Raw genomic sequence first — 21,493 nt, 5'->3', positions numbered from 1 at the left:
TGACTGTCCTGGGACCGAGAGCTGATTTTATGTTTTCTAAATACACAACTGCTAAAGAAGTAAACGGGAAAAGCCTGGCAAACTTTTATTTTTGTCTTATGCAAGATGTGGGGAATAACAGTCAAGATTAAGAAATACATTGTAATAAATGGAATTTGAATAAGATACCTTTTTATTTTGATAGTGAGAATTCTGAGGTGCTCAGAAACAGTTAGGGACAGGCCCGTGTTGATGGTCTCCCTTGGGTAGGTGGGACAAATGAGTTACCAGCAGCTCACAACTGGTCTGTGCTGCATCCCACCTGGCTCATCTTGTACCTGGGCCACTGACTGCTGCGAGTCTGTTTCTGTCATTTGCGTGTGGATACACTTCCGGAGCTGGGCCTGTGGATAATAATACTTGTAATCCCAGCCCTCAGAAGTCTGGGACTGGTGTGTGTCCCTATTAACTATGAAAAGTTAAACCAGCGAGAGAGAGAAATCCCTGTTGGTCACTAAGGAGTGACTCTTTGAACTCTGCAGAATTGGATCCTGGAAATTCTGCAGAATGTTGCCCATATCACCAGATCTGCCTATGAAGTCATCCGGGACTATAGCCTTTTAACATGGATCTTACACATCCTTGAGAGCAGGTAAGTGCTTTTTGCATGATACCTCTAAAGGTTTAAGCATCAATAGATTGTGTGCAATGGGGTCCCACCCATACTCCTGTGAGCTTGCAGTCCAGCTCCTGGTAATAGCCAAAGGGCCTTTCTTCCATTAACCCCTGCTTTTCGGGGTCTCTTGTCTGCCTTGGATTTGAAGCACAGCTGCATCCACTTTGGCAGAACCCCACTAGCCTTCCTGTCTTTATGTCCCACTCAGCCACTGGGGCCAGCGGCATAGAGGGTATCCCGTCTCCTGAGCCTCTGCTTCTAGGCTTGTTGAAATGCCCAGTGAAGGTAGATGAGTCGTCAAGCACTTTCTTGGGGGTTGGGCAGAAGATGCCTGTCATTCCTCACAGTCTCCATCACGTGAGTCTGTGTGCAAGGCTGGGTGGGGTCCCTGACACAGCAACACTGTCAGGAGGGCTCTGTCTGTGACGGGGCAGCTGTAACATGCCCAGGGGCCACTGGGTCTTTTTGTTCTTTTTCCTTTTTCAAAAGTAATTTTCAGCTTTTTGAGAAGCTGGCTCCCATGCACACGTGCAGGCTCTGCCCTGGGAACTCTGCGTGTTTCACTGTCCTGCTTGTTACAGCACTAGGTGACTTCTTAAGGGCGCCTGCACCACATCCCTGCCAGGTTGTGGCACTGTGACGTCATAACCCTGCCGTTGCAGAAGACAGTTGGTCGTTCATTGATTTGTTTTTAACCACAGGTTAGAATCAGTGATCTTTTACTCCGAATATAAAAACTAGGTGTTCATACTGGAAATAAGCACTGCTGGAGATTGATTGGCATTCAGAAGGTATCTTCTAGGGTTCTCATGCAGAATGACCCGTGCATGTGATCCCACCACTCGGGAGACTGTGCCAGAGGATTTCAGGGAGTTCGAGGCCAGGCTGGGCCACAGTGCCAGACCCTGCCTCAAAAAGACAAATAGAGTAAGATCTTTCTGAAAGAAACAGCTTAAACTGTGTCTTCCAATGTCAACAGCTTCAAGACTTTTCAGATTTTTTAAAATATATATATATATTTATTTATTTATTATNTATATTTATTTATTTATTATGTATACAATATTCTGTCTGTGTGTATGCCTGCAGGCCAGAAGAGGGCACCAGACCCCATTACAGATGGCTGTGAGCCACCATGTGGTTGCTGGGAATTGAACTCAGGAACCCTGGAAGATGAGGCAATGCTCCTAACCTGTGAGCCATCTCTCCAGCCCCCTTTTCAGATTGTTTTTAAAGGCATAATTGGCTAATACCAATTAATAATAACAACCCATAATAACTTTGTTTATAGTTGAAGTTGCTACCATAACCACACTGCTGTTTCTCCTGTACTTGAGGGACGTGGTACCATTTTCTGGTGAGAACGTGGTCTGACAGCCTCGTCCTGCCTTGGTGCTGCATTTCCACGTCAGGCACCTCGTTCTTACAGGGAGTGCTCTGTGCTGAGGGATGGGCAGGTCACACTGTCCAAGGCGCGGCTGTCACCAGCGTTCTGGCCCACTCTATGGTCCACATCCTACCTTCACACATTGGCCTCCCTGACTAGGCTGCTACCATGTTTGGTTTCAGATTTGTGGAGACTCGGCTGCTCTCCAATGTGATCTCCTTGCTGCACACCCTGTGGGTGACCAACCTCGGCAACAAAGCACCGGAGCAGGGCGGGCAGCCACCGTGTCAACCTGGCTCCCAGGCGTCCCAGAAGATGCTTGCCCTGCACATTGTCGACGAGTTCCTGCATGTCCTCATCACACTCACAACACACCTGAGGTGAGCCTGTTGTGAGATAAATGCCCTGCTGTGCAAATCAGGACAGTGGGGCTATTGTGCTTATTCCTTCCTCTCACCTGTGGTCACCACATCTCTCTCACACCCCAGCTGTGATCCCTGAGCCCTGGCCTGATGTGGTGTGGGCCAGAGTGCTGTGCCAGCATCAGGACATCTACTGTAGCTCTACCTTTATTTTCATCTCCGTCTCCAAGGTTCTCATGGAGGCCCTGAAAGCTTAGCAGACTTAGAACCCACAGTGCATCATGCTAGAGCACTTTTTGCAGGAAAAACATCTGTATCTGTGTTGCACACACACACACACACACACACACACACACACACACACACACACACAGAGCGTGCTTAAACAAATGAGGTTCCACAGAAGAGCGTGTTTTCTGTGACCTTAGTCTTAGCCCGGGCACCTATAAGCCATCTCCACCACCTCTCCAGCCTCCAGAGATGCACATGTACTTGGATCCTCAAGCTCATCGGTCCGTCAGCTCTGGGAGCTGAATCCTCCTCAGATTCACTGTTAGAGAAGACATGTGCTTAGATTTCTCATGTTGGGAGCTGACGTGTGTCAGTGGGGTAGAATGGGGCTCAGAATTGGAGACTTTTTATTTTTATTTTTTTAAATAAGAACAGGACAATTGGTTTCATGTTGCCCCAAATTAAATTAAGACTCTGCTGGACAACCGTATCTTGCATTTTGGGGTTGTCTGGCACATTACTGCCTGACTACTGATAACTGTTAGCACTCACCCTTGTGTGTAGCAGGTGACATTAGAAGACGAGAAGGCTCTCTTCCCTCCACTGAGCGTCACTCAGGCTTTGCCCGTGTGGTGATGCTGACGAGAGCCTGCCTGAGCTGCAGAGGAGTCAGCATCCTTCAGAGTTGTGTCACCCCCCGGCCCTGCCCCTCCAGCAGAGAATTCAGATTCCAGATCTCTAGAGTGCCTCTCTCTCTTTTCCTCTTCTGTGTCCTGAGCACACATTGGTTTGGCCTTTAAAAAAAAAGTGTAATTGTCTTACCTGACTTTCCTGGGCTAGTCAGGACAGGGTCGACTTTTGCTCAGTCTGTAATATTGACTTCCAAACAGACCCACCTTGGCCTCTGCCCAGCTGATCAACTTCTTTTGGACACTTGAGTCTGTGCTGAGTTATCGGGCCACCATCCTAAAGACCTTCAAGGATTTGGGTCGACTGACTGTGAACAAGGTGACACTTTCCACCAAAGATGTCCTGGTCCTCCTGCATAAGTGGAGCCTCATTGAAAGAGACGTGAAGCTCCAAGGAGCCCTGAAAGCCGTCATTGAGCAGCACCAAGTCAAGGACCTAATGAGTAAGTTCTCCTCCTTCCTGCCCTTTGCTGCCTGAGTCCACCAACATGCCCCTCCCTAGCCGCGGTCCCAGAGCAATGGGGCACAGAGGCGGAAGGGAGGACCTGGGTTTGAATTCTTCCCCAATGCCTGGTAGCCTTTTTGCCTTTAGATAAGGCAGTGCCCAAGTGTGTTAGCTCCATGTTACTGTGACAAAATGCCCAGGAAGATAAAGGATCTGGGATCAGACACACCCTTCAAGGGTCCACCGCCAGTGACCTACTTCCAGCGTTTCCACATCTCCCTATAGCACGAATGTACTAGTGCCTTCGCCCACAAGATCAGGGCCTCCTGAACCTCTGCTTCAGCACTGCTGCGTTGGAGCAGTGGGGATGGAGAAGACCCAGGCAGTGGTGTGAGTGCTGAGGAGCCTGCTGGGAAGGAGCACCCAGGAGTGGCTGTTCCCTTGTTCACTGCTCTGAAGTCAGAAGAGCAGATTGGGGGAAAGTGCAGCCTATACAGTACTTGTCACACACACACACACACACACACACATACACACTCACTCTGTATGGATGTGGCAACCCCACCCTCACTTTTTTCCTCTCTGTCTTTAACAGAAATGCTCAAGGATAAGAACAAGCCTATGACAGCTGCTCGTGCCAAAGGCCCACGAGGCCGAAGGAAGAGGCATGGAGAAGTGGAGGAGGCTGCTGAGCCTGAGCTGGAAGCATCTAGTTTGGCGACATGCAAGGACCTCCTGAGGGCCACACTAACTCACTGGGGGCCAGTTGTCCCCATCCCGGGACCCACTCAGGAGTCTGTGGGCCAGGCTGCCCCTGGGACTAAAGCACCGGACTCTACTCACGCGGCTGCTTCTTTGGTGGCCAACTGGGTGCTGCAGTCACTGGCTGAGTGCCCCCTCAGCAGGTCAGAGGCCACAAGACTCCTTGACTGGCTCGAGAGCTACATTTTGCCACACCCAGTGGTGGTAGCTGACCTTCTCGGGGACAGTGCTGTGACGAGTGGCATCTTTAGGCTGTATAATCGCCACTGCAGTGTCCAGGGCCTGGCAGAGCCTGCGCAGGATGTGGCCTGCAAGTTTAACACTATCATGCTGCAGCTGTTGGCGGCCCGGGGCCAGATAGATAGCCCTTTCCATCCAGTGGTGGAGGCCCTGTGCCTTGATTGTCTGGACGAAAAGGATGAAGCCAAACGAGGTAATGTGGACTCTTTTGTTAGAGCTAGAGAAATACGTGGGGTGGGAGAGGGTGGGCTAGAAAGCTCTTCAGCTTGGTGCTCTGATATTTAGTCCTCCCCGAGACTGGGCGTTACAGAGTGGATGTCAAGGGAGAGCCGGTCTTCCTCCTTAGTGGCAGTCATGTTTATGACAACAGGCACCCCCAGACCCTGAAGGACACCCCATCCTACAGAGCAGAGGGCTGGTGTTGCATAGTGACCACACACGGATACCCACGTTTGTGCGTGGCATCCAGACACAAGAGTGAGTGGATGAGTGGCCTGCTCTGGCTTTGGTTGAGGTGGAGTGGCAGCTGTGGCCTCCATCTGGGAGAATGGACGCCTTCACAGGCAGGGAAAAGCCAGTAGGCTGGCCTGTGACCCCACCTGAGAGCAGAGGGGCCCGTCCGGTCTCATCTAGCTGCAGCAGGAATAGAGTCTTTCTGCCTGTGAACCAACTCAGTGATGGCCGTGGCCATGAGGCCTCTGACCGGGATGGGACTTGGAGTAGCTTCTTTTTTAAGGCCAATATACAGTCATCAGAAGAAAGTAAACCTAGATGATCAGGAAGGGTAGCACAAGAGGAAATTTGTTTTTCTTCACATGCTCGCCTGTGCTTCCGCAGGCTGTGGTGTAGTGTATCTGGCAGCTGTGCAAAGCCCTGGTGCACTATGGGTGGGTGGTTTGCTTTCCATCTGATCAAGTGCACATCCTAATGACCTGTCCAACTCTCCCCAGCTCCTACAGTATTCCTGGTGTCTCTGTATGTTAAGGACATCTGGCTGGGGGCCCAGCAGCCAGACACCTTCCTCGCTCACATCAGAATGGCCCATGAGACTGCAAAGCCACGTGGTGAGGCGGAGGCCATTGTTGCACTCTGCAGGAACATCGACTCCTCCACCCAGACAGACGCTTGACTCACCCCTGCTCACCAGCTCCCCAGCAGCTTCCAGAAAGTCTAGGCCAAGGTTTCTAGGAGGCGTGAACTGATACATTCAACTACTTCCAGAAAGAAAGGTTACGGGGACTGAATTAGTTGACCAACAAGAGGCTCGGGTGCTGACCTTACAGCCACAGTTGTAGTAGCTGGGCACTACCAGGCCATGAGCTCACAGAGCGTTCAGATGGCTGCCACCCTCCTGGCAGAGGATGCTCCTGGGTGGTACTCGTAGGTCCAGGATGGGTTCACGGTGTTGGAGCTGAAACGTGAAAGCCCGTGTCTTTGGATGCACATGGCAGATGGTTACAGTTGTCTCTGTGAGACGGCATAGGCGCTTCCCGTGACCAAGTGAGTGAGCTCCTGTCTGTGCTTGCTGTTGATTTAAATATGGTACACCGTGCCCCTAAGGTAAAATGCCTTCACCTCTACTTTGGGAAGACAGTCTATTTTTTTAATTTATATTTCAAAGAGGATTTTGAGTTTATAATGTTTTGATAATAAATAGCAATTTTTGTGAGTCACTTTGCATTTTGCTTTCATTTTACGAACAATTTTTAGTTGAGAGGCCTGCATTTTAATGTCGTAATTTAACTGTTATGTTTCTGGTAGAGGTCAGTGTGAAATTTCACGCATTTCGCAGATGAAATGTGCTAGTCCCTTGTTTTTGAGCTGCCGTTTGTGAGCTGGTGACTTGGTGTCTGGTGTGCTGTGTGTGGTACTGGTTTCGACTTCAGTGTTTGCACTTCTTTGTAAGTCGTCCTGCTCCACAGACAGGCTCGTGTACGGACAGCCGCTCACCTTCAATTGCGGGCACAGACGGGAAGCTCCAGGACACTGAGGTGGAAAGTGCCTGTAGGTTGCGGTTTATTGACACTCTCCTGCTTTGGGTACCTCAGAGTGGCACACAGAGGGACAGTGGCTGGAAAGACAGGATCTGGAGCATGTCCCTCTAGGCCAGGCTTCTGAACGCAAAGAAGTGGCCACCAGACCCCAGCAAGTTTCCCCAGTCCGGCACAAGCTCCAGTCCTCAGCATCCCCTGGGCTCATGGTCCTGGTGACTAGGTGGGGTGTGATTACTCCTGTGAGGTGAGCACGTGTGCAGTCTGAGGTGTGATTACTCCGTGAGGTGAGCACGTGTGCAGTCTGAGGTGTGATTACTCCGTGAGGTGAGCACGTGTGCAGTCTGAGGTGTGATTACTCCGTGAGGTGAGCACGTGTGCAGTCTGAGGTGTGATTACTCCGTGAGGTGAGCACGTGTGCAGTCTGATTGAATCAGCCTCCTCGTCTTGACCCTGGGTAGGACATGGTGAGAGGTCATGGGTCATGTCCCTTCCTTCCCCTCTTCTGGCACAGCCTGTGGCCAGTTCCTGTAGAGATACTGCCTTAAGGGGGGACCATGATTTAGAGCAGCCTGTGAGCTCAGCAGCTCCCCTTCTTTCCTCTCCGTATTGTTTAGACTCGTCCTCCCCAGTCTGGTGCGAGCACACCTGACCCCTCACGCTGTGGACAAGAGTGGGTCCTGCATGGTCTTCAAACCTGGCATGGAGTAGGACAGCCAGCCTTCTAGAGCCACGGTCCGCGTCTGTGATTGCAGGCGGACTGCCTGTACTGTGGCAGCTTTCCTCCTTCCCAAAGCAGTCGCTGCACACCTCGCTTTCCCATTGCCCCGAATGGAGGGAGTCTGGGGATGGTTAAAGTGTGCCAGGAGTGATGTTCAGTAGGTAGGCCTTTTGTAAAGATGGTACCATTTTACAGAAGGGATTTGCCCATCATGGTTTATCATCACCCCACCCCAGTCAGCCTGAACACGGTGGTGGAAAGGGAAAGCTGTTGTTTAAAAAGAAAACCTACTGACTCCAGACTGCGCTAGCGGGAACACTTGCCAGTTTTCTGGGCCTGCCTTGTGCTCTCTCTCTTCAGGCAGGGCTGTTGGTACTAGAGACCTGGTTGTTTTCAGTCCTAAAAGCAGCAGCTAGAATGGGAAGCCGGGAAGCCATTTGCTAGCTTCGAGAACTCAGCATTCTAGGACAGTGCTGGAGGCTGGCTGGCTCCTGGATGCAGGCCCTGCTCCTCACAAGCTCTGTGGGCTCTGTCTCGAAAGACTGTGGGGAAGGGAAAGTGTGACCCAGCAGAGCTGGCCTGGGAGGGCACGCGGGAGGTCTGCAGACTTCCCAGCATCCTCACATGTACCACGTGTGCTCAGGCAGAAGGAACGACAGAGGCAAAGCAAAGGGTACTACTCATGTTTTATTTTCCTACTCATCCCTAAGCAAATGTAAGCAGCAAGCGGATTAAGCATATTCAACAACAGCATAACTATGTCTGGGGCAGCTTCTCCATCTTAGCTAGATTATTAACGTGTGTGTGATGGTCTTCTTTGTAGACTTGGTTTTGACCTAGTTCGTTTCTTGCTGCATTGTAAGTGGCCTTAAGAAGACGTAGCTGTCCATGTTGGTTTGAGTTACCAGTTCACTTTGACTGGCTCCCTGGCGTCAGCTCTACAGTTGAGAAGTTTTGTCTCCAGGCTGCTCATCACTACACCGCTGTGTTAGTTCCTGAGGTCAGCTGATGCTCTGGGGGTCCCAGGGGAGAGCCAGAGGCGCAGGGGGTGAGGCGGAGGGACTCTCCTGCTGTAACCATTGATCAGAGCCAGTTCTGCTTCCTGGTTCCTCTGTTGTCTGCGGGGAGGCCCTCCGGAGGCAGAAGGGGAGGTGGAGGCTGTGATTCCACGGGCATATTTGGTGGGGCTGGGGACTGTGTCTATGGACAGAGCAAACGAGGAAAGCATCAAAGGGACTGGCTAGAGAATAGTTGTTAGTTGGAGGCCTCCCCTGTCCCTCTGCGCCTGCCCTGTGCCCAGGGAAGTCAGCTTTGTTGGGAGTCAGGCCTTGAGTCCCTCCTTCAGTGGCAGTCCTTGCTTCTGTGTTCATCTCTTCTTACACGGGAGCCTACTGGCCTTTAATCCAGACATGGATCCGAGTCAGCTCCTATGGCCACACTAAGTGTGTCTTTAGCTAAGAAGTCTCTGTCTTCTGGATTTCCAGACCCTCGGTGCTGGGGACAGTGACCACGAGTGTCTGGCATCAGCCTTAGCCCCTGCTTCCTGCCTGCACTGGATTTTATTCTCAAAATGGGAAGATTCTGCCTCCTAAGTGGCATCAGGGTGAGCAGGGGCCAGGGATTAGCTCAGCTGGAGAACCATTCTCCGTGTGGCTACAAAGCTACAAAACGAGGATGCAGGAGGGGAAGCTGCTGGGGTGCTGAAGCCCTTCTCTGCAGGAGAGGGAAGGATCCTCACACAGTACCTTGGGGGCCCTTTTAGATTTCTAAAAGTAATTGTCTTTATGTGTGTGTCAGAGTAAGTCTGTGCTGTGCAAAGAGGCCCAAAGAGGATGTCGTCGCCCTGGAGTTGGGTATCAGGCAGCTGTAAACTGCCCATTGTGAGTGCTGGGAACCCAGCTTGGTCCTCTGGAAGATCAACAAGTGCTCTTAACTGCTAAGAAGTGGATCCCAAGGGAATCTCACTCTAGATGTCACAGGCCGTACCCACAGTCTTGTAGAACCACTGCTCTGTGTGTAGATTGTCGTTGTGAGGCCATGGTTAGCACGGATGGGCGCTGTCCCTCCGTGCAAATGTGTACGCATGCCCTACACTACTGTCCTTTAACATCTGCATTTGCCCGAGCTCCCACCTCCCTGCTTACCTCATCTGCGGGGAGCCTGACCAGGACATGTAGAGCAGAATTAGGAAGAGGAGCACCACGAAAGTCACCAGGCTCACCCAAAAGGCAATGACAATGGAATCTACAGGAAGGAACAAAATGAACTGTGTCAGCCTAACAGCAGACTGGGCCTCAGCAAGAAGTCAGGAGAGACCGGGCATTACAGAGCCAGTGCCTCAGCGGTATTGGCTGGGAGGGTCTCCAGTAACAACCTTAGGAAGAGGGAAATGTGCCAGTGGCTTGTCTCAGTTTAGGGTGATGTCAGCTGATGGCAAACTAAATAGAACCTTGGGGCTCCCACAAGCTTTCTCCGGCTACCCTGTTGCTTGGAGGAAGAATCCTGAGTAGTGATTTTATAACTTCCTTTTCTCATTGTGTGCAGCTCTGTGTGACAAGGACCCTCTCTGAGCCTTGGTGACAGCCCCAGTAGGGTAGCCTCAGGACAAGATGCCCAAGCTGGGGGAATCTATATGCTCCTCAATGTGTGACAAAGAGCCTGTTGAATATAGTATGGAAGTTTGAATGGAAAGGCCCCCCTTCCCCACAGGCTCACAGGAAGTAGCTATAGCTGGAGATTTCTCTCCCACCTGCCAGTTCCCAAATACCCACTTTGAGGCTTAATATTAATTACAAACTCTTTGGCCAATGGCTCAGGCTTATTACTAACTAGCTTTTGCATCTTAAATTAACCCCTTTCTATTAATCTGTATATTGCCATGTGGCCATGCCGTTCACATCTTGCTTCTCTGGCAACTGCTGGCATCTCCCTGACTCCACCCTTTTTCTCCCTGTATCTCTGTTTGGATTTCCTGTCTAGCTCTGTTATGCCTGGCTATTGGCTAAATCAACTTCTTTATTAACCAATGGTTATAAAACATATTTACAACATTCAGAGAGACATCCCCTATCAAGTAGCACTATTAGATATGTTCTTATTAGAGTAGGTGTGGCCTTCTTGGAGGAAGTGTGTCACTGGGGGTGGGGCCTTGAGGTTTCAAATGCTCAAGCCAGGCCCAGTGTCTCTCTGTCTTCCTGCTGCCTCTGCAGTTCCAGATGTAGAACTCTCGGCTCCTTCTCCAGCACCGTGTCTCCCTGCACGCCACCATGCTTCCTGCCATGGTGACGACGGACTAAACCCCTGAACCTGTAAGCGCCAGTCTGTGGTCGTGGTGTCTCACCACAGCAATAGAACCCCTAACTGAGACAGACTGTAACCCAGGCTTCCATTAGTATGGATTGCCACGCTGCGCAACTGTGAGCTAGCGCAAAGGGAAGGGTCCGTGCCTCATCAAACCGAAGATATTTATGAGAGTTGTACAGACGAATGAGAGCAGAAACAACTGTGCTGTGAGTGATGTGTAGGGCATCAAGATGCAGATGAAGCAGGGCTCTGACTGTTACGGCATCCCTGCTTTTCAGACTCTCCGACCATTTCAAGCCCCCCCCCCCTCAGAGGGTACCAGCCTCCTTAGATGCTCATGTCCAGTATGGAAGCCTACATGGTACGTGCATAGAGCGTGCACAAGACTGCGTCAGCTTTAAATTATCCAGAAGAATCTGGAGGCCCAGTTCAGCATGGCTGTGTATAAGCAGCTGCTGTGTTCTGGGGAATAAGACAAGAGAGAGGTCTGTCCACTTTTAGTATGAACCCAATTTTTATTTCCGATCCTTTCAGTCTGTTGATATATAGCACTGGCCATATTTGAAGTATAAGCTGTTTTCCTATGACCCTGACAGATTTAAAATTAATAAATAAATGAAACAAAAACAACCAAAATTTGCAAAAGTGGACAACCTTGGGCCTGAACGGTTAGTGTCAGAAATGAGGCTGAGGGTACAGGAGAGGCCTCAGCTGTTAGAGAGCCTCCTGTACACGCATGAGGACCTGAAGAATGCGTGGAAAAAACAGGTGCTCATCTGTAACCATGCTGCTGGGAATCAGGGGCGAAGACAGGTGGGTCCCCAAGATCACTAGCTGGCCAGCCAGGCCAACTGATGAGCTGCTGAGCTTCAGGGTCAGTAAGTGACTCTATTTCAAATTGGGTGGCAAGCAATTGAGGAAAGACACCCAACACTGAACTCTGGTTATATAGGTAATATGCACACTTGCACACTAGACTATTACACTCTTGCACGTGTGTGTGTGCGCACACACACACACACACACACACACACACAGGAAAGATGCAATGCCTGAAAAGGAGCATTGTAATCTCAGCCCTTTACAGCATTTACACTCCAAGGAGGCAAGGACAGCAAAGACCCACGCTAGCTTTTGCATCTTCTCACCTTTCTGCCCCATGCTAAGAAACATTAAGCACTTTAAGGGGACCTCTGGGCTCCTGGGAAGTGGAAAATGAGGTCATAGTGGATATACTAAGCTGAAACATGTCAAATGCAAAGGAAACTCCAATTCCCCAAACCCCAAGAGGCAGTCCAGATATCCAGAAATGAGCTCAACCTGGGTTTTTGGCAGTTAGGTAAAAGCCAGTGTTCCTCAGAAACTTGTGAAGATAGTTCCCACCTGCCAACCGAGTCATTTCCCTTACCTCTGCCTGTGGCGCCTATCAGCATTTCGAAGCTCATGCTGGCCTCCAGGCTCCCTCAGCATCACAAGCACCTGGTACACCTTTCAAAGTCCATTCAGGCACCCTAGCCCCTGTCACCTCCTCCCCGGGACCCCCTCCAGCTCCTGGCTTCCCTCCCCCAGCCACTCATTGTAGAGAACTGTGTGGTGCCACACCTGATGGCAATGTAGAGAGCTGCATGGAGCCGCACCTGATGGTCCTGGCTCCCGCCATCCATGATCCCGAAAGCGAGCGCTCTGTGATAATCAGCTCTGAATATTGGCTAAAGCTTGACTCATTGCTATCATCACACAATGATTGTCAACTGCTTGCATATGCGTGGATGTATGGGCAGTGCCCACCTGGCAATCCGGGGTTGGCGGCCTGTGCCTTTTTAAGGGCTGGGAGAGGTTTGCTGCGAGAGAGAGAGAGAGAGAGAGAGAGAGAGAGAGAGAGAGAGAGAGAGAGAGAGAGAGAGAGAGAGAGAGATTGCTGTGAATAAAGTCCTGAGTAAAACTGCTGCAAGAAGAGCTCCGCTGTCGCATCATCCTTGCGGGTCGAGGCTGAATGTGACAACTCACTCTGTTTATAGTCAGCTCTTCTCACCATGTTCTCTGTACTGCTCCTGCTCACTGTTTCTCTGTTCCCTGGTCTCCCTCTCGCAGACAGCCTTGGCCACATCCGGTCTGCCGGCCATGTTCAGTCTACTTTCTCTGCCCTGGACTCTTCCGGATGCCTCTGACTGTTTTCACTCATATCTACAATAAAAACCTTCCCCAGATCCACAGTGGTTAGTTTTATAACATCCCTTCAAAAGAACCCTGGCTTTCTCAGCATGACATACCCATATTCTCAGAGAGTTCAGTTTATTTTGTAATCGTCCACGTGTGATCATGTGCTTTCTGAAACTTTAGTTGGGGATTTTCTTCTGGATGGGTAATTTCTGTGGACATTAATGCTCCCTTTTCTTCTTCATAAAAACGATTAAAATGTGAGGTCCATAGCACACAGGTCCTCCTAAGTTCAGAGGAGACAGCTGCAGGCACTTCGCAGACAAGCCCTGGTCACCATCCCTGATTCTGAGCAGGAAATGAGGCGGCCCCTTGCCTGGAACCTACTGCCTATGGATAAGTGAAATTTGAATTTTGTCAGACAAAAACAGGGTGAGGAGCCACTGCTCAGTTCCTATGCTACTGCTACTTTGTGTTCTTTTGAAAAAAGAAAGCCAAGAAAAATAATTTCTTCCTCTACTGTTGAGAGTTCATCTTGAGTGCTCACAGGGAACATTTTGTTCTAAAGGCAAGAACCGTCATCCCAGCGTCTGAAGGATTCTCACACCCACAGATTTGTTTTTACACAGAACCCCTGGCTGGACTGAGAAGGAAGCCAGTTCATTCATGGAGAACCCTCAGCTTCCCCTCCCCGCCTTCCTGCCCATTCTTTTCCCTCCCTCTTTCCCTTCCTTTCTGCCCCACCCCTCCAACCCCTCCTTCCCTTCTCTCCTCTGCCCTTCTTTTCCTCTCTCCTTCCCCAGTTCACACTATGGGCTGTGAAGAAGCAAACCCCAACAGGGTTTACCAGGGTCTGAGCCATGTGCAGCATTACGTGGTGTAGTCCTGGCTACTTAGGGACCGAGGCAGGAGGATGGCTGGAGTTGAGAAGTCAGGAGCAGCCTGGCCACCATAGCAAGACCCTGCTTGTTAGAAGACAAATTCCAGCAAGCACGAATGGGCTTCGCCTCGTGTCTTAGGGCTCCTCACTAACCTCGAGTGTGTCAGTTGCACAACGCCGTGGCACACACAAGATCACTTTAAAAGGGCATGGTTTCTTTGGTCATGGTTTTAGAGACCTCAGACTGTGTTTGCTCAGTGTGTCCCTTTGGGGCCCGTGGTGCAGAGCAGGAGATAGTGCTGCTCACCACGGCAGCTGGGGAGCAAAGAGTCCAGGACCCCAGGCTTCTCATCGAGGGCATGCGGCCAATGACCTCACCTTCCATCCACTAGGCCCCGCCTCTCAGAGGTTCTGTTACTTCTTCTTAGCGGCTTCTTGGGCATTGACTGGGCCCTTAGCCGATGATCTTAGGAGCTGACTAAGCCCCTGAGAGAAGGTGCCTCAGCTCTGGTATTGTCCTACATCCCCAGCATCCCAGGGTTCTGTAGGAAGTTGGCCTCGGGTGTTGCTGTGCTTGTTGCTTATGTGTTTTTCTTGCTTGGGGAATAACAAAGTGGTAAAAGCCCAGGCAGATTGGTTTACGTTCACGTTCTGACCCTTTCATTTTCTCTTTATGACCTCGGTCAGTGTGACATTTTCTTACATCTCTAAGTCTTATTTTCTTCTATATTTGTTTGTGTGCAATAGTGCCAATTAAGTTGGATGATTGAGTAAAATAAATGTATTAGGATAATTCCCTGGCATGATTTCTTGTTCAGTGAACACTAAGATCCTTGTTGCCATGGGGAGTTTCATGCAGGTGATGCGGTGTCACAGTGTCCTCTGACCTTGCTGAAGTGGGGTCACTAGTGAGAGTGTTAGTTATCAGTCCTGGGGTCTGTTCTCTACCGGGTTCATCTGGGCTCGTGGCTGTCTGGGATAAAAACTACATCTCCCAGCCTCAGCTAGTTCTGTCTAGTGGGAATGAGAAGAACTGGTCCTGTGGTCTTCCTCCAGCCGCAGCTGGACTTCCCGAACCTTGCATCCTTCCTTATTCCCTTACTCCCTTTTCCTGCTCAGCTGTGGATTGCAAGATCATGAGTAAAGCTTGGAGCGTGGGGTTGAGTGACGTGTCTCGGGAAAGATAGAGGAGTGAGCCCCAAGTCGTCGGTTCCTGAGGATTTCATGGGGCTCCTGCAGGCTCGTGTGTAAGAAGCCATCACCCCGTGTTGCGTCCGCTCTTCTGTGAATTGCCATCAACGATCCTTACCATGGCTTTCTCACGGAACATACCAGAACAACAGCAAGGACAAATGCAAATGCAAACGCTCATTCCTCCATGGAGAGAGATATTTTCCCGAAGTGTATCTGTTCATCAAATATTCACAGCCCTCCTCTAACTAGTGCCCAGAAGCAAGTCACCCAGAAAACTCGCACGTCAGTCTCAAGTCAGTTTCCAGTCAAAGGGTCCGGGAACAGAACCTTTCAAGCATTGTGCCCCACAAGGACATCCGATGAAAGTTTGTTCCAAAGCAAACATTGTGAATCTTTCTTTGAATGTCACCTTCAGGATTTATGTCAAGTGCATGGGTGGGCCATTTGCTGAAGACACTGAAATCACGGGTAAACTCTGAATTGACATTCCCCAGGCGAGAAGGGAGTTATAGGCAGCCCTTTGTTTTATGTGTTCATTGAGTCCCCGGCTGTTTTCGGAAGAGATTGATTAATGGTGTGTTTCTGCTCCCCTTCTCCGAGTTCTGGGAGCAGCAGGTGAATAGACAGAGGCAGGCATCGGCAGAGGTCGGTTTGTACCGCGATAAACTCTTCTTAACACTTAATTAAAGAGAAGGAGACATGAGGACCATGGCGGTAGAGAGCCCTGAAGCCAGCTGTCCTCGAGGGAGGGCCACTCAGGTCACTGCTCTCTGGATGGGAACACTAACCAGCCATTGGAGACCCATCTTACCAGAATAATTTGTTTGTCTCTGTAAGACTGGAATATAGGATTGGTTTTCTTAGCTTGGCATCCCAGAGGGGGATGGATACAAAATCAAACCCTCCAACTTCGAGGGATTCTTCTAAAGCCTGTCTGCATATTCTACTGTGTTGACATGTCTCCATGAACCTGAGCAGCATTGAAAACCACAAGGCTAATGCCCTTCCTTGTAAAGCCTGTAACAGGATCACACCAGATTGTGACCTGTCGCTGTATGTGGCAGCCCCTGCCTTCAGCTCAGTGCTGATTTCCTTTCTTCTGAGGCAACAGCCGTGACCAGGGGTAAAACTTGTTATCTGTTATCCTTTGTAATGTAGTTAGAACTAGCCTCCTAAGAAACCAGGGCACCTCAAATGCAAATTAACATTGTGTGTCCGTGACTGCATGTGCCATGGCACACATGTGGAGCTCAGATGACTTGGTCCTTGCCGTCTACCGTATCTGATACAAGTCTCGTTGCTCATGTGTACCCCAGGCTAGCTAGCCCATGAGTATCCCCGGATTTTTCCTGTCTCTGCCTTCCATCCTGCCGTACGAGTCCTGGGATTATAGATCGGGCTACCATCCCCAGTTTGTATGTGGGTGTGGGGGATCTAACCTTTGGTCCTCATGCCTTTGCTTTAAATGCTGAGCTCCCTCCTCAGCCTGTAAATTACTATGTTCTTTACCACATATATGTATTGTGTGGCGCAGCACAGTGTGTGTGTGTGGAGGTCAGAAGACAGTCTGTAGGGTCAGCTCTCTCTTCCTACCGCATGGGTCCTGTAAGGTCAGTTCTCTCTTCCTACTGCATGGGTCCTGTAGGGTCAGTTCCTACCGCATGGGTCCTGTAGGGTCAGTTCCTACCGCATGGGTCCTGTAGGGTCAGTTCCTACCGCATGGGTCCTGTAGGGTCAGTTCCTACCACATGGGTCCTGTAGGGTCAGCTCTCTCTTCCTACTGCATGGGTCCTGTAGGGTCAGCTCTCTCTTCCTACTGCATGGGTCCTATAGGGTCAGCTCTCTCTTCTTACTGCATGGTTCCTGTAGGGTCAGCTCTCTATTCCTACCACCTGGGTCCCAGGGATTGAACTTGGGCCATCAGGCAAGGCCAAGCTTGCAGACTCTAAGATGGCCAAGATTCTTCCCACCCAAAACAGCAGAACAGCCTTACAGAGCCAGGTGGTGGCTGAGTGGGACATCCTCCACCCTCAGAAAGTTCCAGTGTCTGAAAATCTCTCTGCTTTGCATCTGCATAGTGTTCAGTTTTACAAAGCCTTTCTGAAGACAAACCTCCTTTTTGTCCAGATCAACACGGCTCCTCAGGTTCAGAACTCGTGGCAATATTTACAAGGAGGTGTGTTTTCCAGCCCCGCCACTCCCTCCCTCTGACTAAGTCTTCTTCATGGCCAGTCATGTGTGCAAAAACCTGCCCTGAACGTCACAGTTCTCAGTCTTGCATCAGACAACACACATCCAACCTCCTGTCCCCACGGATGGCTTCCTATAGTGTTGGGAACAAGGGAAATCCTCAGGAAACATGGATGGGCACCTGCATTTCAATGCTGCAAGTTACAGGCTTTTCTAACAGACTGTCCAGGAGCTTCGCCTGGCTGGTGCTTACTGTCTTAAACCCTAGCATTTATGTGTTTGGAGCTGGTCTGTAGCCAGCCGTCTCCTTTCCCTATGACATCATTCCATTCCTTTGAGACATTCCATTTACGCTGTGGGACATAGCCCCAGAACCCAAGACATCTAATGGAGCAGGCAGAGCCCGGTCCCCAGCCAAGCGCACTGCTCCGGGGTTGTGCCTTTCTGCTCATCGCCTCAGCTGGCCTTTAGCCTTGGCCGAGGAGCTGGACCGATCAGGGAAGAACATCCACAAAGCGCCAAGTTGCTCAAGAGACGAATAAGCAGACTGGAGAGCAGCAATGCTGGGCAGCTGTGGTCAGTTGAGCAGAGAGTATGACTTACGTCTTAGAGGTGGGGGAATGCATCTCCCAGGTCTAAATATGGACAGCGAAGAAAAGTGAACTCTGCAGTTTGAAGAAACTCACCTAGCTTACTGGAGCCCCAAACAAATGCAACTCCATCAAGAAATGGACCTTCAAAAGAGAAGTGGGGGGGGGGGGTGGGAGGGCTGGGGTGTAGTGAAGTGGTGAGGGCTCTTGCTTCAACCCCCAACATGGCAGGGTGAGAGGAAAAAGGGCATAGAAATAGGAGGGGCAACTCTTTGGGGAAAGGGGAGTCAGGGGGAGGAATTGGGGAGGAGGGAGGGTAATAGGGGGCTGAATATGACCAAAGTCCATAGCTGACCATAGCAATGCACACCTGTAGTCCCAGCCCTCAGGTGACTGAGGCAGGAGGATTTCTGTGAGTTTGAGAAAAGCCTGTGCTATATAGTGAGTACCAACTGAGCCAAAGCTATATAATAAGATGCCATCTCGAAGAAGCAAGACCAAAAGAATTAAACTATCTACACATATGAAACTATTATAACAAAATCCATTATTTTGTACAATTAATATACACTAATAAAATGAATGGAAAAATAAAGCATGAAAGTTTGTGTGTGTGCTGTGTGTGCACACATGCATTTATCTTAAAAGAACGTTCTGCCGGGCTAGCAAGATACCTCAGAGGGTTAAAGTTGCTCCCCACCAAGCCTGACACCTATATTTCCATGCTAGGCACGCATGTGGTGGAGAAAGAACACCTTCTCCAAGCTGCCCCCTAACCTTCACAGATGCCCTGTGACACCCCCACCCCCTAAATAAATATATGTGTTTTGTAAAAGGACCATTCAGCTTAGTTTATAGCAAGTTCATTCATAAACTTACGCCTGAAAGTTACAGGTGCACTGTGAGCCCTGCGCCTGGCTCATTCCTGTCTGTGTATGCAGTATTATTGCTGCCGGGTGAGCCTTCTGGAGCTAGTAAGTGGAGACAAAGCCTAGAGCGTCTCATTCGGGCCCAGCCTCTGCCTGGCTGCCTTCCCAGGTTCTGACTTACGCTTGTTGGCTTTCAACTTCTTCTCGTCCACAGGAATGAGGTCCAAGTAATCCAGGTAATATTCATAGCTGGTGTACGGGACAGAGGAGTTGGTCCTGTTGGCCATGACTGTGGCTATGGAGGCCAGTGTCCGCCAGAGGCTCACATCCGGAGCTGGGCTGTGGGCCCCAGGGACAACATTGCTTAACTCATTTCTGTCAGAACCACCGGGGCTCGTCTGTGGGTCTCCAGATGTGGGGCCTGCTTATCATAGCTTTGCTGGAAGGTCAGGAGGCTGTTCCCATAGACGGCCTCTGGATCCTGCCCCCCTAGAAAAAACTCCAAAGCAAGAAAAGCCGACTGCTAGAGACACGGCTTCCCATTCAGCTCTGGCTTGCCTCTCCGTGGAAGGACTGGGAAGTGGGCAAGAACTCAGATGCCAGAAGCAGAAAATGACTCACGGAGCAGGACAGAGGCACCATTTTCCCTGCGATACATGAAAAGTTAGCCAAGCTGCAGGAAAAGCCGGCCAGTGCCCTTGACTTAGACCGAGGCTGTTCTTGGTGTTATTAAAGCCTGCCAGTTCTTGGTATTATTAGGCAACCAGTAGACCTCTGGCTTGGATTCTGAAGGCAGGCTCTGTACTTGCAACATCTGTCGTGTGCACAACCAGTCAGCTAAGGCAGTAAATCCCTCTACTTGGCTGAACGCCGCCCCCCCCCCCCCCCCCAGCTTTTAGAGGAGCCGCCTGGGTGGTGGCCAGTTGCATTCATTCAGACCAGAGAAGCGGTGTATCTGCGTCAGCATCCTCCAGGAGTCTACACAGCTCTTAACGGATGCCGAGTGTCTGTGGGGCCCACCCTAAGTTACGCGCCCACTCGTTCACGTGGCCTCTAGACGCTTTCCTGAAAGACTTGGGGGGATACTGGAAGGAGCAGCCAATGCGTGAAGCACTTTGGAATTTTGCCTTTGGAAGTTCTGCACCAATCCTGGATCTGTCTGTCTGTCCTGCTTGTTTTCTAAGTGTTGGCTCCGGTCTCCATTGGTGGGTATCAACAGATACACCCCAGACAATGCCACAGCAGATACTCTGCTGGGAGATCTGGGAGGTCTTCAGTGGGCTCGAAGGAGGGGGTCGCGCTTGGATTTCCAAAGCAAAGTGGCAGTCTTAGAAAAGCAAGGGGTAACTTGTGTCTCACCTCTCAGCAGAAGTGTAGGATTTTCATACCAGGCGAGTTCCTGTTGTCTACAGATGGTGTTTTATAATTGAGTGCGGTTCTGACAGTTACTGCCCAAGGTTGAAGAGCCCTCAGGGAATGGGCCAGTCCCACAGTCACCTGCCTCTCCCTACTTCAGCTTTAATCCCAAACCCCAGGTTGTCACCTCAACAAGCCCCTCCCCTCCCCTCTCCTGGTTCTCAGGACGTCGCTTATCATAAAAGGATACCACTCAGGTATAACAAGACAGAAGCTGTTCCTACCGATCTAGGCCTGATTTGTACACTAGCGTGTGACCGTCACTGAAAGTGGTTTTTACAGTAGAGAATCTTTTTGTGAGGCAAAGATGGAGGACACAGAAGACCCAAGTCTCAATTCTGTAACCTGAGGATGGGGGTAGGGACTTTTTTTTTTTTTTTGGTGGTGGTATGTGGCTTTAATCCCAGCACTCAAGAGGCAGAGGCAGGCAGATCTCTAAGATCAAGACCAGATTGGTCTACAAAGCAAGCTCCAGGAGAGCCAGGGCTACACACAGAAACCCTGCCTTGAAAAACCAGAAAAGGACGAGAAAGAAACATCACCCCACGAAGGTTCTCTGTAAGGCTGCTGAGATGTCAAGACCTGCAGGCCGAGGGACCTAGGGCTGGGCTCAGTGGAACATGGCCCTGTGCCTCCTGGTGGATGCCCAGAAGCAGTGGGTGGCAGCTTAGAGAATTCAGGTGGAAGGACCCAACATGGAGCACCCATGGGTGTCCTTCTCTTCCTCTTCTTAGGGCAGCGCCAGCTGAGAAGTTGGCACGTCTCCAGCCCTGAGTTCGAGTTGGGTGACCTCAGTTCTTAGTACCCAGCTCTAAAGGCATGCACCACCACTGCTCAGTTTATTCTTTTAAAAAATTAATATAATCTTCTTCTTCTTATTGTGTGTGCGTGTGTGCACGTGCATATACGATCACCACAAAGGACAACTTCTGGGTGCTGGTTCTCTTTCTGTGGGTCCTGGGGCTTGAACTCAGGTCACTAGGCTTGTGTGTCAAGCACTTCACACACTGAGTTGTCTTGCTGGTTGGTCCTCATCACTGCTCTTTGAAAAAGCTAAGCATCGTTGTCCCCGTCTGGCCCTGGGATCTGAACATCATCCCTTCTCAGCCTCACACTGCAGAAAATGAAGATGCCACTGCCTGAGCCGGTACCAAGCAGGTGGCTAAGCCCTCAAACCTGTTTTCTCCCCGTGAAGGTCAGAGAAGCCACTGAGAAGTGTACATCAGCTCCATCTAGACAATGGAGGTCAGACAACCCACCCCAATCCCAAAAGGACACCAGCAGAGTGGAGCAGAAAGGACATCCCAGAGGTCACCTAGGACAACTCACCAGGTCAGGGGGTAGGGACTTTTATGGTGTAAAGAAGCAGGCTGGTCTGAGACAGGGGAAAAGATGACCGAAGGGAAGGGGT

At 50.5% G+C, this 21,493-nt stretch overlaps 2 protein-coding genes across 4 annotated transcripts in view; one reads left to right on the top strand and one right to left on the bottom strand.

The window, feature by feature from the left end:
• The window catches only part of Urb1 (URB1 ribosome biogenesis homolog), a 59,346-nt gene extending 52,906 nt beyond the window's left edge, over positions 1-6,440 (top strand). For both annotated transcript variants that reach the window (XM_050164798.1, XM_050164799.1), the window contains 5 exons: positions 522-631; positions 2,225-2,422; positions 3,526-3,767; positions 4,365-4,964; positions 5,722-6,440. In XM_050164798.1, coding sequence (XP_050020755.1) covers positions 522-631; positions 2,225-2,422; positions 3,526-3,767; positions 4,365-4,964; positions 5,722-5,900 — 1,329 coding nt within the window. In that variant the 3' untranslated portion in view covers positions 5,901-6,440. The remainder of the gene's footprint in view (positions 1-521; positions 632-2,224; positions 2,423-3,525; positions 3,768-4,364; positions 4,965-5,721) is intronic.
• Positions 6,441-8,152: 1,712 nt separating this feature from the next.
• Mrap (melanocortin 2 receptor accessory protein) lies at positions 8,153-19,411 on the bottom strand. 2 transcript variants are annotated; one of them, XM_050164830.1, is made up of 3 exons: positions 18,848-19,411; positions 9,628-9,727; positions 8,153-8,683 (listed from the first exon to the last, which is right to left on the bottom strand). In XM_050164830.1, exons 1-3 carry the CDS (start codon positions 18,951-18,953, stop codon positions 8,485-8,487), a joined length of 405 nt encoding a protein of 134 aa, XP_050020787.1. In that variant the 5' UTR covers positions 18,954-19,411; the 3' UTR covers positions 8,153-8,484. The 2 variants fall into 2 exon arrangements, with proteins under 2 accessions (XP_050020787.1, XP_050020788.1); XM_050164831.1 differs by lacking the exon at positions 18,848-19,411 and adding an exon at positions 12,389-12,608.
• Positions 19,412-21,493: the final 2,082 nt, after the last annotated feature.

This window comes from Alexandromys fortis, unplaced genomic scaffold (genome assembly GCF_014885135.2).
Source record: "Alexandromys fortis isolate MF-2015 unplaced genomic scaffold, M_Fortis_MF-2015_v1.1 scaffold_162, whole genome shotgun sequence".
Lineage (NCBI taxonomy): Eukaryota > Metazoa > Chordata > Mammalia > Rodentia > Cricetidae > Alexandromys > Alexandromys fortis.
This window is presented reverse-complemented; position numbering and strand designations above follow the sequence as displayed.

Excerpts from the sequence above, each read along its gene's own strand:
- Mrap (XM_050164830.1), bottom strand. The coding sequence starts at position 18,953 with ATGGCCAACAGGACCAACTCCTCTGTCCCGTACACCAGCTATGAATAT. Across the intron at positions 9,728-18,847 it reads GAAGTTGAAAGCCAACAAGC|ATTCCATTGTCATTGCCTTT; the intron begins GTAAGTCAGAAC and ends TCCTTCCTGTAG. Across the intron at positions 8,684-9,627 it reads TCAGGCTCCCCGCAGATGAG|ACACAGTCCCCAGCCCCACC; the intron begins GTAAGCAGGGAG and ends CTCTGTCCATAG.